At 42.9% G+C, this 18,939-nt stretch overlaps 2 protein-coding genes across 4 annotated transcripts in view; both read left to right on the forward strand.

The window, feature by feature from the left end:
- LOC149445116 (G protein-coupled receptor 4-like) overlaps positions 1–18,939 on the forward strand; it is a 102,083-nt gene that overhangs the window by 76,254 nt on the left and 6,890 nt on the right. The gene's annotated exons all lie outside the window — the stretch shown is intronic.
- Positions 6,007–7,294, forward strand: LOC149445117 (G protein-coupled receptor 4-like). Its single transcript, XM_089654170.1, has one exon. It carries the CDS (start codon positions 6,027–6,029, stop codon positions 7,059–7,061), a length of 1,035 nt encoding a protein of 344 aa, XP_089510296.1. The 5' UTR covers positions 6,007–6,026; the 3' UTR covers positions 7,062–7,294.

The following is an 18,939-nucleotide window of genomic DNA, read 5'->3' on the forward strand; positions in this document are numbered from 1 at the left end:
CAATAGCATTAGCTGTAGAATGCTGCATTAAAAACGCACGTTTTCTCACATTTTGTAGCTTTTTTTGCATTAGCATTTTTCAGCGTTTTGCATTTTTTTTTTAGCAAAACTATACTCTCACAAAAGCTTGAGGCTCAAAACCGATCATAAATGCCAGGTAGCCACGTTTTTCAGCGTTGAGTATTTTTACAGCAGAAAAACTCCTCTTCAAACGCAGTAGTTCTGGGTTCTTTTCCAGCCTCAAAACGCCCCTGCCAAAAACCGCTGATCAAAGGCTACAGTGTGTGTGCATGGACACATAGGATAACATGCTGGGAAGTTTACGGTCTATAGAAAAAAAATGCCTGATTCCCAAAACCGCAACTGTGAAAACGCCCAGCGTGTATGAGACCTTTAGCTTAAAGCGGTATTCAAGTAAAATAAAGAAAATAAGTCCGCAGCTGCAAAAACTGTATCTGCTAACTTTAAAAAAAAAAAAAAACAGCCACTCACTTGTCTCTCGATCCCACGGTGTCCCCGCTGTAGCCAGTTTCACAATTGTCCTGTGTTCCCGGTGCTGGCATCTTCATTGTGGGCACCCGGCTATGACAGTTTGTGGCTTCACAGCTTGGTGCTCACTGCGCATGAGCGAGTAGCGCTGTGCTTTGTGAATGGCCCCGTAGTCTTCTGGGACCTGTCATGTGTCCCAGAAGACAAAAGGGAAGGCGGGCAACTTCAGTTTCTGATCGCCTAAGTCAGGGGTGGGCAACTGTGGCCCTCCAGCTGTTGTAGAACTACAAGTCCCATGAGGCATTGCAAAACTGACAGTTACAAGCATGACTCCCAAAGGCAGAGGCATGATGGGATTTGTAGTTCACAACAGTTGGAGGGCCACAGTTGCCCACCCCTGGCCTAAGTGCAGCGGAAGTGGAGTGGGTACACACACACACTCCCCAAAGGGGCCAATCCTTAACTGGGTGTGAGGGGACCAGTTTTTAAGATGCAACTTCCCCTTTTGGGTGGAGCTCCGCTTTAAGCTCAATTGAACACGCTGGAGTTTTGAAGCTGATTGTTTACTATTCATAGCTGCACTGTATTCTGTGTACTCCAGTTTTATTAAATCCCCCCCCCCCCCCCCCCACTGGAATGAATATTATCTGATTGCAGCAATTGTCATCAGGCTGATATTGATTTCTGTGCTTATGGGTATGTCGCAAGTGAGCAGGTACCCCCAACTGAAGAGTAAAGCTGGCCATATATGACTCCATCCCAAAGGGCTGGTTGTAAAAAAAAAAAAAAAATTCATGGATTCCTCCATTCACACAAACAAGGTGGGTAGAGGAATCCTCCCCGCTATGCTATATTGTATTCTGATAGTGGGAACACCTCTGCTGTCAGAATACACTGATCAGTGCTGCAGCTGATTTCTAATGAAAATTTGCCAACAGTCACATTTGAGAGTAGTCAATCATTAATTGATTCCTGTCAAACTGGAACGGCCGTAGATCAAAATTTGGTGGATCCCTTTTGAACCAGTCAAATTTCAATCCATCTATAGCCAGCTTAAAGTGTTTAGTAAACCCACAACAGTAAAATCAGTCTGTATATGCAGTAATGCATGCTTGTTATACTCACTGCGGAACCTAAGGCGTTAATCCTCTGCGTTGTGTAAAAAGGCTGTTTGATCCTGTCCATCTGCTGATAGTACAGAGCTCTAGGAGTCACTCTGCACAAGCTCAGTTTAGTGTCTATGGCTAAAGAGTTTTTTTTTTTTTTTCTTTGGTCCTGTGCCGATCACATGCGCACCCAATCAGCACTGTCCAGATAAAGGGTCAGGGGTTATGCAGCCTCATAGGACAATTGGCACAGAATGAAAACTGCTCATACACGCTTTAACCAGTGCTCAGCTGGACATTGATAGAAGTCACAAGACTGCAGTTACCAGTTTATACTCACTAAAATAATTGCATTTCCATGTTGTGTGTACTGTGGGAGACCAGATATAGTGAATGCAGGGACCGGGGTTTAGAAACACTCTAGTTTTTGCTTTAAAGCAGAGACATAGAATGGGTCCCTAGACAAGGTAGTAGCTTTGGCTTTTTCATCCCTTCCATTGATATGGATTGCATAGGGAACAGAGAAACTCCCATTTGCATTGTTTGTTATTGCATAACCCCCCCATATCGGACACTGACTGCCTACAAGTGCAACCGTCCCTGGCATGATGACTTGCAGGTGCTCAGTTCTGACAAAATTTTCCACCCAGCCAAGCAGCTTTCTGAGTGATCAGTCTTTTAGCCCATTGGCATTGGGGCCCGGTTTTTATCGTGGTGCACATGAATACAGTCCCAGTAAATTCTGCATGCAGTAAATAAAGCTGCTAGTTAGATGGCCAGTCACTGTGCTCAGTCTGTGCTAGCAGCAACAGATTAACAGCAGCAGTGTCCTCTCATCAGTCCCAGCAGTACTTCAACATGGGGTCCCGCTGTTCAGATGTCAGCTCCCTTCTAGATCTGCCTGGAAGGACTCGGGTCCTCGGCACACAGTGACAGCCTTGTAGCAGGTTGATGTGCATACAGGAGTAACGATGTACACACCTCTGTCTGCTCGCAGCAAAGAGAGAGAGGTCCTCAGTATTCAGCCTGTGAAAATACATCTATCTCTATCTCTATCCCCAGCTCACATTGAACATGAAATTTAGTCCAATCGTCCATTAACTGCCATAGAAAAGTTACTTTGTCTCCCATGATTCAACCATCCAATCATCAAGCTTCTTGAGCTCCTTCTACTTATCAGCTACCCCTGGTGGATGGAGGCAAAGTAGTGTTAACCTACTCAGCTGATGTCCATTGGGAGCACAGACAGCACTTCAGCACTGTCCTAAATCGCTGTATGTCTCTAGCCAAGTTCCTGGCTACATTACTTTTAGCTCAGTTACTTCTACATGCATTTTCATCCTCTTTCACATGTTCTCATTCCCTTTTTCTTTGTGGGTAATAAGAGAGAGGAGAATTTATTTTGTGGCATGGTGAATTTAGTAATGTCTTTGGTTGCAGCCCCAATTTTGTGTCCTGGTACTAGCCAGAAGGGTCTCGTATGGTGTGATGAGGCAGAAGTATGACTTTACTTGGGTGGCTTAAGTTACAAACAAACAAATTACTTCCTGAAGAGATGATACAGAAGCGGAAGAAGAACCAACAAGTTTTACACATATACACAACTAGTAACCTTTAGTGTACAGTGCCATCTACTGGCCAAGTGATATTAACATACAATACTATATATATATATATATATATATATATATATATATATATATATATATATATATATATATATATAGTACATGCTGTTGTATCTCCAACAAGTCTAATATTATTTTGGGGGAATTTTTTTTTCAAACTTTTTAATTGGGATTCCCCTTTTATAGCAATAAGAGACCACAGAGGATGATCTGCTTACTTTTGAAGGATATGGAACAGACTTTTTTGTCTGGCAATAATACCCACTAGTGGCTCTCTGCTGCAGCGTATATGTTCCCAATCTGCATATATCTGGGCTGCTATCACATGACGAATGAGTATCTTTTTTCCAATTATTCTTGAAGCCTTTGTGCATACAGTTATAAAATATTGGGTACTGTTGCACTAGAATGGCAAACTTCACAACTATCCAGCCAGTTGTGTTGATCAGAGTGTGTAATGCGTTCTCCCTCTCCAAACCACACTACCGATCTGCTCTCTAGAAATTTTCCATCCAGCTAAAGGTCTGTAGCAGGCTCACAAGAATGAAGAAGGTATTTTTTCAATTCGTTCTTCCGCCTGTGTTTTTTTTTTTTTTTTTTTTTTTTTTTTTTTTTTTTTTTTTTTTTTTTTTTTTTTTTTTTTTTTTTTTAATGTGCATTCTTACTGCGTTTTTATGTTGGATGCAGTGACAAAAAAAACTCAGACTTGTTGCAGATTTTCCCACTGTTCTGCACCGAAGCTGACAGCTGCTTTCAAATATGAACAGGGCACATAGAACAGCATTGTCTTCTTTGTGTCCTTGCAAGAGCTGCCTTTACAAATGAGGTCATTCTTGGTGAAACACGTCCGAAGGACTGTAGCTGAAGCTTTTACTTTGAGACTTGGTTGATACATATGTAGCACACCCCCTAAGGGGCCACTAGTGAACTTCGTCCTATTTCACCACATAGAGCATACACAGCCCAACACACAGCATTTTCTTCACTGGTCCACTGGCTCAATGGAGCAGTCTAGGGGTGTCTTTTTTTTTTTTTTTTTTTTGTCTTATTGGAACTTGTATGGGGATGAGGGGAGCTTAGAATACCCCAATAAACTGGAGAACTGATTAACTTAAGGACTCCAAAGCTTTCTTGCTAAACTGTGCAAAAGCAATGTCCCACAAAATCTTTATGCTGATGGTGTCCTGTACTCCTTACAGAGACTAAAAGCTACACATAGTCACTGAATTTCTAACACTGAGGTCATTTACTCACCCAGCCACGGGATCATTGTTTGCCTCCTGCCAATATCCACCAGGCTCTTTTCAATGAGAGAGAGGAGGACTCTCACCTCCGTAGGACAGCTGGACTTTTTCCCACCAACTACCCCCTGGCCCTCTCCAGTGCGCTTCTCCAGACCCAACTTGATTCCCGGACTTTTAAGCTTGCTATAGATCTAGCTGGGACCTTGATGCCTTCCTGATGACTCCTTCTAGTGTTCTGCCTTGGGGTCTCCTCCAGCAAGATTGGACCCAGGAACTCTGTACTGCTGCCTCAGGCTTTGGATTATTTAAGGGCTGTCCAACCACCTACTAGGCACACCTCATCAATGATTGGCTGGGGTTTCATAAATATTAAGGCTGTCCACTCTGTTCTTCCTCCCGCTATAAGCCCGGGTTTTGTATTGCTGTGCATGGGCTTGAGCAGGATGTGCTCCTTGAGAGGTTGCACCTGAAGCAGAGAGATGGAATGCTGGAGGCTTTGAGCAGCACCATATCTGTTAAGTATGGTAACCGCTGCATTTTCCTACTGCAGAAAAACGCTACTCTGTGAACAAGAGTCATTCATACCAGATGTGTGGGGCTGTGTTAAGTAACACAAAGATGCTGAGAAAACAATTGCTCTCTACTATGTGCTTTGTTCACAGTAGACAAGCGCACTGGTATGTGTTGAGGAAGAATGTAGACTTGCTGTAGAACAGGCCTGTCTCTTTAAAATCTGTACTAATTAAATATAACATTTCAAAATTCAAGAGAAAAATATTAAGTTGTTTGGTGCTCAAAGATATGGATATTTTAAGGGAAAAACATGTCGGCGCACAAATCTAGGACCATACCAAAAGATGGCAAATGTAAAGTTAAAAAACCCATATACCTCACATGATTATTAAACATGGAGGCACTATCCAACATCTGATTGGTTTTCACAAATTTTCAATTTGTGTACATGTATGCTCACACTGCAGCAAGCATGTTTGTGGTGTGGACGAGAATGGGCAATCGACCCCCTAGATTCACAATTTTTGGTGTCAGAAACAATCTGGTCTAATTAATAAACTATTCCCAAGAGCTGGTTCATTCAAGGTCATTTGCTGGAACCGAGATGATGATTCTTTTTCGAACTTGCTGAATCGGAAAACCATCATCTTAGATCTAGGAGTATCACTTTTACCTTAAAAAAAAACAAACAAAAAAAAAGTGTTTTATATACTGTAAAATCATTGGAAGCAGTCAGTAACAGATCAAGCTGATGGACTCTGATTAGTATTCTGGACCTGAAGCCTTACATAGTTTATTTCCAGGGAAATATGTATCTTGGTAGAGTCTGTTTTGATAGATTTTACATGTTTCACCAATATGGTGCGATCTTTCTCTATAGATTCTTCATATATGACTGTAGCCTTCTGTAGGGCCAACATATGTCGTGTTGCATGTCTGTGTTGTGTACAAAGCCAACTGAATGCACTAAAGTAATTATGATTGAGACAGTTCTGATTTTATTTACTGTTGTTTGCCAGGAGCGCAACTGAAGCAGCGTTGTACCCATGTCTAACGAAACAAATTGCACGTTCCCTAAAGACTATGAAGCCGTCCTCTTTCCCATCATCTATGGCAGCGTTTTCGTGGTGGGATTGTTGGGAAACCTGACAGCGATTGGAGTTATTGTCCAGTTAATTAAAAAGAAAAACATCTTGGGCGTCTATCTGGCCAATCTTTGTGTGTCAGACCTCCTGTACATTTTCACCCTCCCTGCCTGGATAGTCTACACTGCCAAGGAGGACTGGGTCTTTGGAACTCTAAGCTGTAAAATTGTGGGCTTCTTCTTCCACTCCAACCTTTACACTACTATTGCCTTTCTCAGCTGTATAGCCACAGATCGTTTTATTGCCACCGTTTTCCCGTTACGCTCACGGACCATTCGGAGCATGAGAAAAGCTTTGGTGACTTGCATTGTGGTTTGGTTGATCATCCTTGGCTCTCACTCCTATTTCTTGGGCAGAAATGACTTGTTTACCTCCATCCAAAATGTGAAGTTGTGCTATGAGAAGTACCCCATGGAGCAGTGGATGGCTCATCTCAACTATTTCCGTATCTTTGTGGTTTTTCTCATCCCATTGGTCCTTCTGGTGTTTTCTTACTGTTCCATCATCATGATGATACAGCGTACCTCTACCTTGGAGGCAGAGCAAAAAAGGAGGGTGACTGGCCTTCTTCTTTCCATGATCACCATCTTTATCATCTGTTACCTTCCCTACCATGTGGTCCTTTTTATCCGCTCATATGTGAGTGACTACAACTATGGCAGCTGTGACATAGAGGAGAGAGTTCGTCCAGCATACAGGGTCTCATTTACCCTCACCAGTCTCAGCAGTGCCTTAGACCCTTTTATTAATATATTTGTTAGTGATGGAGTAAAGCAAGACCTTATGATGGAACTGCGAGCTATCTATTTTTGCTTGCTTCCCCGAGGTAAGAGAGAAAAAAGCAAAATGGGGCGCCTTAAATGTGAGTGCAATGATGCCCCAAAGAACAATGGACTTCTTTGTACACACCAAACCAAAGTACAGACACGGTTTTAGATGGGGCAGGAGAAAACTGAAATTTGGATCTACAGAGTTCTTTTGACCTAGAAACGAAAAAATATGAGGTCCTAGTCTCCTGGCCAACTCTATACCTTTTAATGGAGTAAGCAAGCTGCCAGCTTACCATTTTAATCTCCTTAAATTTGGTTGTAATATTTTACTGAAGATGCTGGCCACATGTAAAACAACTTCTAATGCTGCTTTTTACTGGAGGAAAAATAAACTACGTAGTTGAGGAATACAGTATTAGAATGGTTTCATGATGTTCTAAGACAGTTCCGCACCACAGCAGGGAACACATAAGGCACTAAAGGCCAAGTGTGATATGTTTGCTTATTTCTTCATAGTAGCTAGTTAATATTGATTGATGTCTTTTTTTTTTTGTTTGTTTTTTTTACATACACTTGCACTAGTCATTGGCAATGAACACATTTCAGAATACAATGCAGTATTAAGGAGATTGCCTCACTTTTCTCACATCTTTTATATATTGTAAATGGACGGAGCACCAAATATTGTATGGTCTGTACAGTAACCCGGGAGTCAGGATTATAATAGCATATTCAGATCTAATTGGTCTCACCTAACTTATCTGAGCCAGAGGTGCTGATTTAACGTACCCAGCAATGCCGATTTTTGTTCTACAGCGTATCTCTACCCAGCAATGCCGATTTGGTTAAGTCAGGTCACCCAGAACCATTCTTTACTTGTCCTCTTTAAAGATTCTTTGACTTTCCTATTTCAGCTTGCTCTATTGGAGAGTAGCCACATGAATGTTTTATTGATGTTAATTAGCTGGTGCAGAGGATAAATACTATAGGAAGTTCATCTTGCTACTTTAGATGACCAGAGTAGCACTGCAAGGAATCAAGTCATTATTCAATAGCATAGGAGCACAAATGTCCATAATTTTACTTTTTTTTCAGTCTTTTTTTGCTTTGGGAAGAGATAGTTTAGTGTTTTTAACATTTTAAAGGTCTTCTCACAATCCAAGTTAAAATAAATCTATCTGGTCCTTAGCAAGGTCTTGGCTAACAATGCTGCTGAAGCGAAAGCACCCTATGGTTCCTGTAAGTACCTATGTTAGTTTGTAAATTGGTTTGTGTCCCTCTCGATTCCATGGATTTCACACCCTAGCCATTCAAAAGTCTGGAATCAGAGCCTCTTGTGGCCACTGAGGTTCTGGCACTGGCTTAAAGAACGGTAGGCGGAGGCGTAATGCGTGACTTTTAATGCTTTCTAGGGCAAAAGTCAAGGCCTTGTATATAGCTTGGGCCTGAAATCTTGTAAGTTTTTTTACTTGGGGACCAAAAGGTTTAAAGAATAACACGGGTGCATGGTAGGTACTCCAGCAGTATTGTTAATTAGACAATGTGTAGAAACTGACCTGTTTTCTTGAACTGCACCTGTGCTAGTGGACCCAAAAGGAGAGTAGGAAAGAACCCTGAATGTTTACCCACCCATTTGTAGTCAAATAAGAGAATGATTTCATGTCTGTACAACCTTTTACCTCCCAGTTGCCCAGGATTCCGTGGGACTGTCCTGGGATGTTAACAAAATCTCAGCATCCTAAGGATCTGGGCTATATCCCAGAGCCTAATGTCGAAACACTGGTTCTGACGCTTGGCTCCATTAATGTACTTCTCAGTGCTAAGGAAGATTGTCCCCTCCAGGCCACCATTCCACTCGCTCTCAGCGAGCAGAACTGAGTCATCTAAGGTGATTGGTGATGCAGCCACACCAACGTGAGATCAGCTATGCAGCAATGGGATTGCCACTGGAGCTCTGCAAGAACACCAGGTAGTGTCATGCTATCCAGAAAGTGTTGACCCAGTGCCTCCTCCAAAATGCAGGGATCCTGGGAGTGCAGCCAAGTGGAAGCAGCACTCTGCAACAGGTACATTTGCAGGTGTCAGCTTTAACCCTTTTCCAGATGAACAATAATTAGTGCAATATCCCAGTTAATGTGTCACGGGGCGGCATATATATTAGGAAGCACCGTGTGCAGTGGAAGAGAGGGGGGCAAAGTGTACAGGGAGCAGTACAATGTGTGCAGAGGCAAGGATTGGGGGGGGGGGGTGTTCAGTGTAATTAAAGTTGGCAGGTACCAACCTTGCCTGCTCAAATTTGCCTCCTTTTATAGGCAAATATTTGATACTGGCCTGATGTAGTTGTACTGTACTTGCACAACCATGTTTTGTTTAGATTGAGGAACTGCACTCCCAGTGATAATTTTAAAAATTTTTTACCCTCTTGCCTGGTTTGCTGGGTTATTGATCCACATACCCCACACCCATAGGCGTGCGCACGGGGTGTGTCAGATGTGCCTGGGTACACCCTTATCACCCAGTTTGCATTCGCATTATATCTTCTGTGTGCTGGTGGGGAGATGGGAAATATCTCCCACTTGGTGAATCTTCTATAAGAGAAGTGTGGAAGCATTTCTCTCTGTGAATCTGCTGGCAGGGAGATATTGTGGAAGATTATATACATCACACCTAGCATTGTCTTGCTGTGATGCAGCACAACTGCAGGCCAGGTCCCACCACACCAGCTTCCGTTTGGACATTGAGAGCTGGTTGGTTTTTGTAAATAATCCCGATGATGTGATGCAAGGTGCACCTTCCAGCACTGTGTCCCTGCTCCTGCCGTCCTGCAGCCTCCTGGGATATGTGACATGCATATCCCAGGAGGCTCTAGGAGCAGGCCATGTCATTCTGGTCTACGTGTAAATGGGCGGAAGACTTTAAAAGCAAATCCATACATACGCAAAAAAAGTCAGCTTTTTGTCCTTGTGTAAAGGAAAAGAATTCTTGTGTTTCTGATGAGTGAAGGTCAACTTTTAAGCCGAATCATCTGTAGGCTCTATAAAATGTTCAGCCAAAACATTTTCTTGGTTTTGAACAGAGTGGAAAAAGATTGGGCCCATCAGAGATATACCCTCACTTTCTATCTTGCTGGCAACATACCAGACAGGAAGCAAGGGCAATTCTCAAATGGCTACACAGTCAGTAAAAAAGAACCCCAGCCGGATATTTATTTTTGCCCTTGTCCTCATTGCATATTGTCAGCACAGGAAGTAGCAAACAGTGGGTAGCAAACCATATAAATGCACAGAGGACTAGAGCAGCCTTCAGATATTACACTAATAAAATACACAAATTGCCTTTTTTTGGGGGGGATATAGCACCAAACAAATTAGTTCTATGAAATGGTGTGTATGAGCAATATGAACGGCAGAGTGGGCAGAAGGGTGCGAGCGAGCGGCCCAACTTTTCTTAATAGCGGAAGCTGCTGTTACCTTCACAGCATGGGAAGATGGCCTCTTAAGGTCGTTTCAGGTGGTTATGAAGGAGGCAGTGAACGGAAGATTTTTGCCAGATTCAGCCGCCTGCAGGTAATAGGGAAAAAACCCCACACATAATTATTGTGTTTAATGCTGTATTATTAAAAAAATAGATAAACTTCAGCTTTAAATAAAAGTTGGCAGCCTTCTGTCCTTCTCCTTCACATCCATTATGTTTACTGCCAAATCACCAAATGTGGTTTTCTTTTCTGTGCACAGAGTATTGTCTATTGGACACTTAGACTGGTCATACGCTTGTAGATTTGAACGTTCCTATGAAAATTCTTATCAGTACATTCAATGACTTGAGAAATGTCAATGTAAAGTACTTCGAAATTGTGTTTTTGCTTTTAACATTCGATTTTTGGTCTTAATGGAGTTTCCCAAATAAGAACCACATTCACTGGTAGAAATTTGCTTCTTTGAATTTTCCGTTACCGCAGTCCAAAACAAATGTTGGTTTGACTCTTACTAACAATTAAAAAATCGAACATTCCTGAAATTAAAGTTTTTAATTGAAATTCTTCTTCTGTACGGACAGCTTTAAGCTAAAGGCACATGGATGCATCAAGTCCTGTCATTATCGGGTGCCCAGGAGGCATAGATGGACCATCAGGTCCAAAAATATGTGACGGCTGGATGCTGTACCGAGAGGTTCTCATATTTGGGACACATGCATTCAGAGATCTGTCTGGAATGCAGAAATTTGGGGCATATGTCCCTGAATGCATATAGCTCTAAACGCAAGTTCCATTCAGGACCGCGTCCAACCACTGCATATTTCAGCCTGATTTTAACAGGCTACTGGACTTTGCACCTGTGCTTCAAACACCTGAAAACATTGGGGTTTGATGCAGATGGACCAAACTGCCCATGTGCACAAGGCCTTAGACCTAGCTATTGGACTGCTGTTTATTACAGTATGTGAAGGTTTGACTGTTTTCTTGTGTCAATTGGCTGGACCCTTCCATTTTGATTTTATCAAGTGTAGCCAAATCTACAAACCAAAACAAAAATGTGAAATTTGGATATGACACCAGCCTTCTTTACTGCAAATTTATTCTAAAATGCAAAATATAAATAATATACCTCAATCCAGTACCCCCTTCCCACCACAGGTTGGCAGGAATGGGGTACTGCATTGAGGTATATTATTTATATTTTGCCAAGGCTGATGTCCTATTCAAATTTCTCTTTCTGTTTTAGTTTGTAGCTTCATTTGGTGATAGCCACTACTAATATATGCATTGGTTGGCCACCACTTTTTGAATAATGTGGGGAATCCCGAGACATGTTTTTAGTACATGTAGCCAAATCTACACCGACCTAAAACCAGTTAAAGGGCTAGTGTACGCAGGCTTTTGAGATCAGCTAGTGGTCCTTTCCTCCTTACGAGGCAGTTTGAAAGCATGATAATAAATCTAAATTGCTCATGTGCACCAGCCCTTGTAGTAGTGCTTGATTGCTGGATCTGCTGCAGCTACATGGCCAATTTTAAAAGGTGGAATCATTTTGTCAGCTTGTATTTTAGATGTAGTGGTCCTTTTTTTCATGTTCTGAGTGTTTATTGGAAAGAAATTTTGTGACATGTATATAGTATGTTAAAAGTACTCTTTTGAGTTTTTTATATTTATGTACATATGTATCGAGTATTATGTATTGATGTAGTAATAAAATTGCCATGCATTTGTTTTATCAAACCTGAGTCCATGGATGCATTACTGGGTGTCAAATTTTAAACAATTGTCTTACAAGTAAGGTGGTCAGATATTCCTTATTTCCAGGGCCAGTCCCGTATTTCAGAAGGTCATCTGCGACTGTGTCCCTGAAGGCAGGTATGTGGCCCTTTTAGGGGGAGGAGCTGGGTCTCCTCCTATTCTGAATGTGGGACAATGAGGAGGAGAGACAGAAGATCTGGGGAGATGGAGAGGAACAATACAGTGATGTGTGTATATACAGAGATCCAATAAATCATTGTATTTTATTAGGAAATGTTTGATACACAGTACACAGAGCCACATATGTTTTCCAGGTGGGGTTTACATCTACTTCAATGAGAGGTCTTGGAGTGGGTAAGTGCACATCCAACACCTACCTGTTCTACTGTAATGGTTAGTGCTCCTCCCTAATTTTCTTAAGGTTAAAGGATCAAGCCTGGAATTAGATATATTATATTATTTTACCAGGTTAACTTTTCAGAAAAAAAGATATAGTTGGGTAGAGTTGAGCCAGTCATAAACTGAAATTCATCCGGTTCTGTACTGAAGATTGACTTCAGTACAACCAGCAGGCTTTTTTTTCACCCAACCACTGCAGGCGGCTATAGCTGCCAGCCATGATCATTGTATTCTGCCTGTGCAACACAGTTGCGCTGTAGGAAGGATTCCCCCATCAGCACTGATGGAGAAATCAAGCAATTTTCTTTCCTTCAACCCATTCACACAGTCGCCCTTTTTGGCCTGATAGTACTCTATACACTATGTACAATGTTGGGTTCGAAAAAAAAGCCTGAACAGGTGACTGTCTTGAGCTCCAGACTCCACACAATGTATATGTATTGCCTGTACTGCAAACATATTATTTACCCTCATGATATGGATAATTTACAGAGACATTACTGCTAAATGAGATCCAAAAGTTGAACACTACATTCCAATTCCTGAAAAAATGCTTTTTAAAATAATGTCCAAAGCAAAACACAAGTGCCCAAGTACACTGACCCTTAAATATGATCGTATTAAACTGATGGGAGCCTATGAATTTCAACTAGAATGGGAACCAAAGTACAACAATCCATCACAATAGATGGCAGGTGCCCATGTCTTTAGCTTTAGGCTTCCATCTGGGACCCAATTGTATCCTACGGTGTTTCCCTCCACGTGTATAGATCTGCAAACTACTGCAGGCTGTGTTGGGGCCTGATTCACTGCCCTGGCCCAAGGATAATATAGTAGGAAAATATAGCAGGGTTGTCAAACCTAATTATAATGTGGGCCGCATCAGCATTATGGTTGCCCTCAAAGGGACAGTTGTATTAGTAAGAATATATAAATGTATCCAGGGCTTTTTTTCCTTAGAGAATAGGTGTAGGAACGCAACCACACCCCCCCTGCCAAACTGCACTGAACAGTGGGAGTGGCCAAATTGCAGTAACAGTGGGAGGATCATAAAGGGGCAGTAAATACCAGAAATGCATTATGTGCAGACTGCAGAGTTCAAGGGTGCCCTATGCACAGAGTGCAGAGGTCAGGAGTGCTCAATGTACAGCGTGCAGGGTTCAGGGGTGCTCTATGTACAGAGTGCAGGGGTCAAGGGTGCTACATACAGATTGCAGAGGTCCGGAGTACACTACAGAGTGCAGGGTTGACTAGTGCACTACATGTAGAGTGCAGGGTTGACTAGTGCTGTATGTACAGAGTGCAGAGGTCAGGACTGCTCTATGTACAGAGTGCAGGGTTCAGGGGTGCTCTATGTGCAGAGTGCAGGGGTCAAGGGTGCTACATACAGATTGCAGAGGTCAGGAGTACGCTACAGAGTGCAGGGTTGACTAATGCACTACGTACAGAGTGCAGAGGTCAGGAGTGCTCTATGTACAGAGTGCAGAGGTCAAGGGTGCGCTACATACAGATTGCAGAGGTCAGGAGTGCACTACATACAGAGTGCAGGGTTCAGGGGTGCTCTATGTACAGAGTGTAGTTTCAGAGTTGCCCTATACAAAGAGTGCAGAGGTCAGGGGGTGCGCTACATACAGAGTGCAGTGGTCAGGAGTGCACTACATAAAAAGTGCAGGGTTCAGGGGTGCGGTGTGTGTAGACTGCAGGGTTGACTAGTGCGCTACATACAGAGTGCAGGGTTTAGGGGTGTGCTATGCAGTGTGCAGGATTCGGCTTTCTTTCACAGGCTGTCCACAGCTCACCTTTACCCCTCCTCAGCTCTGACCTCTGCACCACTCTCCATCATCCCCAACCTCTGCACACATCTCCCTCACGCAGCCCTCATTTCCTTCTCCCCAAAAGCTTCCTTGCATCTCACCCATTCGGCCTGGCTCTAATACCTCCCGGCAGTGTAGGCGGCTCTGCCTCTCTCACATCATCGGTTGGAATCTATGTACTGGGCACAGATGGGGATCACAGTGCAGTTTACTATGTGCTGCCCCATCCAGAGGTGGAATGACAACTCATGCTGCCCCCGGGCAATAGGGGATCATGGGGCCCTTATGTCCTTGCCCACACTCAAAAAAGCCTATAAAGGTATCAGGGGCATTTCATGGGGCCCCCTACTGACCCTGGGCCCCGGGTAGTGCCCGAGTGTTCGAATGGTCAGTCTGCCCCTGGCCCCATCCCACACTGCACCTGCATTTGCATCTCCCTTGTCCCTGCTGTGACTGGTGGGCAGGCAGGGATCTGTGAGAACCACCGAGAGGAAAGCTGTCCTTGTAAACACAGAAGCCTTCTGAGTTTACAAGTGATGGGGGAGCGGAGGGTGAGAGGTGGAGGTAGAGGAACACGTTTCGGCTAAAAAAAAAGGCCACGTGAATTGGCTTGGTGGGTCGGATTCGGCCCATGGATCTTGTTTGACACACATGAAATATGAGGTAAGATTACCCACCCTGCTGTCATCCATCATTACACTGATTAACTAATAAAAATATTTTAAAGTAGCGCACCCCTAAACCCTACACACTGTATGTAGCACACCCCTAAACCCTGCACACTGTATGTAGCGCACCGCTAAACCCTGCACACTGTATGTAGCGCACCGCTAAACCCTGCACACTGTATGTAGCGCACCGCTAAACCCTGCACACTGTAGTGCACCTCTAAACCCTGCACACTATACGTAGTGCACCTCTAAACCCTGCACACTATACGTAGCGCACCCTTAAATCCTGCACACTGTACATAGCGCACCCCTAAACCCCCTGCATACCATACATAACGCACCCCTAAATCCTGCACACTGTACATAACACACTCCTAAATCCTGCACAATGTATTTAGCGCACCCTTAAACCCTGCACACCATCCGTAGTGCACCTCTAAACCCTGCACACTGTAGCGCACCCCTAAACCCTACACACCTTCCGTAGTGCACCTCTAAACCCTGTACACTGTACGTAGCGCACCCCTAAATCCCCTACATACTGTACATAGCGCACCCCCAATCCCCTTGCATACCGTACATAGCGCACCCCTAAAACATGCACACCGTATGTAGCGCACCACTGAACCCTGAAGATACATAGTCTTACAGATACAGCTGGCCCTGTGAGGGCAACCATACTGCTGATGCGGCCCCTGATGAATTTGAGTTTGACATCCTTGCTCTAAATCGTTGGTCTAGGTTGCCTAATTGATCTCCCTGTAAGTTGCTCATAATGTACAGAAGAGTTAATTACATCAACGGTTCCACAATCCTAAATGTAGAGAAACCTTTTTGTGAAAAAATCAGGACAAGATAACATAGGTATAGCCTAGAGCAGGGGTGGGCAAACTTTTTGACTTGAGGGCCGCAATGGGTTCATATATTGGACCCGGGGGCCGGACCAAGAGTAGATGAATGATGTGTATGTGTCATCCATAGTAAGTATAGTAATATTCCCCCATAGTAAGCATAGTAATTAATCCCCCATATAGTAATTCATCCCCCATAGTAATTCATCCCCCATATAGTAATTCATCCCCCATAGTAATTCATCCCCCCTATAGTAATTCATCCCCCATATAGTAATTCATCCCCCATATAGTAATTCATCCCCCCTATAGTAATTCATCCCCCATATAGTAATTCATCCCCCCTATAGTAATTCATCCCCCCTATAGTAATTCATCCCCCATATTAATTCATCCCCCATATTAAGTCCCCAAGTCCCCCCTGTGTCAATTCACTTACCTTTGCTCCCCGCGTTCCTCTCGCCGTGTTCCCGCGCCGTTCCGGTGTAGCATGAAAATCTGTCTCCTATGAGGATCTGTCCCCCTCGACGTATCTGCGCATGTGCCAGTTTCAGGCATTCATGCGCAGATACGTCGAGGGGGACAGATCCTCATAGGAGACAGATTTTCATGCTACACCGGTCTTCAGGGTGGACTGTGAGAGGAGCCTAGCGGGAGCCTAGCTCCGCGGGCCGGATTAAAAGGTCCGCCTGGCCGTATACGGCCCGCGGGCCGTAGTTTGCCCATTGCTGGCCTAGAGACACCCTGAGAGTTGTCTTATCTATATGACATGGAGGAGAGGCTGGAGTGATAAGCACTCCTAGCAAGCAATCCTCCAGACACAGTGGAACACCGATCGTCGTACAGGACCTCTGTGCGAGGTCCCAATCATGTGATCACTGATTGGCCAATCAGTGATCACATGCAGAGTAGTAAGCAAGATGTCACTTCTGACATCATTGCTTACTAGGTGTGAAATCTGTGAATGATCAGAGAGGTCACATGATACAAGGCTATTCACAACAGTCTTGTACCATGTGACAAGCTGTGACCAATCACAGCTTACACAGTAGTTCTCAATGGCTGCAAGAATGCAGCCAGAGAGATGGAGAAATTATTGCTCTTACTGCCTTTATGGGTGTAAAAGCAATCGGTGTAAAAAAAAAAAAAAATCTTCATCACCCCCCACAAGTAGTGGTGACACTGTACTGCTAGGGTGACAGTATGTAGAAAAAAACCCATAGATAATAATATAAAAATGTAAAAAACAAAAATTTTTAAATTATAATTTTTGGTTATAAACTAATTTGGGTTATTTTTTTTTTACTAAAAAGATAACTGAATAAATTTTGGCCAAGATTTAGGATGAAATATAATTTATTTGCAAAATGTTATAAGAAAAACACTTTTTTTCAAAATTTTTGGACTTTTTCATTTATATAGCAAAAAAAAATAAAAATCCCAGTGGTGAATAAATACCACCAAAATAAAGCTTTTATCTGTCTCAAAAAATGCAAAAAAAATTGTATGGGTACAGTGTTGCATGACCACTCAATTGTCATTCAAAGTGTGATAGCGCTGAAAGCTGAAAATTGGCCCGGACAGGAAGGGGGTTAAAAGTGTCCGGACTGGAAATGGTTAAAAAAAAAAATTGTGAATTTTTTAAAAAAAAATTCTTAATTTTCCAAAAATTATGACAAAAAGTTTACAACTTTAAAAAAAACTCGCCATGCCTCTTACTGAATACATCAGACTGTCTACTTTCCAAAAAGGAGTAATTTGGGGGATATCTGTACTGTCCTGACATTTTAGGGCCTTGAGAAATGGGAAAGGCCTTCAGTACGTCAGGATTGATCAATTTTCAGATATACAGTATACCATAGTTTGTGGACTCTTAACTTTTCTACAGACTAAATAATATACACTGATTTGGGTTATTTTCACCAGATAATTATAGCATTATAAATTTGGGTCTAAATTTATGAAAAACATTTATTTGCACAAAATTTCAACAAATGGAAAAAAAAATTTTTTTTTCCTAAAATGTTAGTTTTTTTTTTTTTTTGTTTTTTTTTTAGCAGAAAATAAAAACCCCCAGTGGTGATCAAATACCACCAAAAGAAAGTCCTAGCTGTGTGAACCAAATGATAAACATTTAGTTTGGGTACAGTGTTGCATGACTTCGCAATTGTCATTCAAAGCGCAACAGCGCTGAAAGCTGAAAATGTGCCTGGGCAGGAAGGGGGTAAAAGTGCCCGGTATTGAAGCGGTTAGGCTTTCCAAGCATCATTTGCAGTTACTCAGATGCAGGGGCGGACTGACAATTCATGGGGTCCCCGGGCAATAGGGGATCATGGGGCCCCTGTGTCCTTGCCCAAACTCAAAAAAGCCTATGAAAAAGGTACCACGGGCATCTCATGGGGCCCCCTACTGACCCCGGGCCCTCTGGCAGTGCCCGAGTTTCCAAATGGTCAGTCCTCCCCTGCTCAGATGATTTGGACGGAGACCGTTTTGAGTAGTTTCCTTGCACAAATATATACATACATACACTGTGCTTATACAACAGACAGGTGCTGATAGAGGCCCAGCCATGAGCTGTGTTTATTTTAAAATCCATCTCCTCTTGAGTGCCTTGTGATTGCCGGCTATATCCTTTAAATGTCTTTTAGTGACATGCATTGATCTGGATGCAGCTGCTGGGTGGAAGTGCGTAGGAGTGTCCAAATATAACTTACTGAAAGTTTAGACCTGTCATTGTGCGTTTACATAGGAACTGCTGTCATCATAGAGAACTACCAATATTTATAGTGGTCCACACACTCAGTTCATGTATACAGAGCTAAAATATTCTGAGCGCATGGAGGGGTGATTGGATTTTCATGAATGCTTCTGTCTCCATGGGGGCAGCAGCAGTTATTTCAATAAATATCATATACACTGCTCAAAAAATTAAAGGAACACTTTTTAATCAGAGTATAGCATCAAGTCAATGAAGATACTGGGATATTGATCTGGTCAGTTAAGTAGCAGAGGGGATTGTTAATTTCATCATCACCAAAGCAGCTGAAACTGATTAACAGGTGCACTAGATGGGCAA

The sequence above is a fragment of the Staurois parvus genome, unplaced genomic scaffold (genome assembly GCF_062004578.1).
Source record: "Staurois parvus isolate SC_StPar_1 unplaced genomic scaffold, SC_StPar_1.0 ptg000746l, whole genome shotgun sequence".
NCBI classification, from domain to species: domain Eukaryota; kingdom Metazoa; phylum Chordata; class Amphibia; order Anura; family Ranidae; genus Staurois; species Staurois parvus.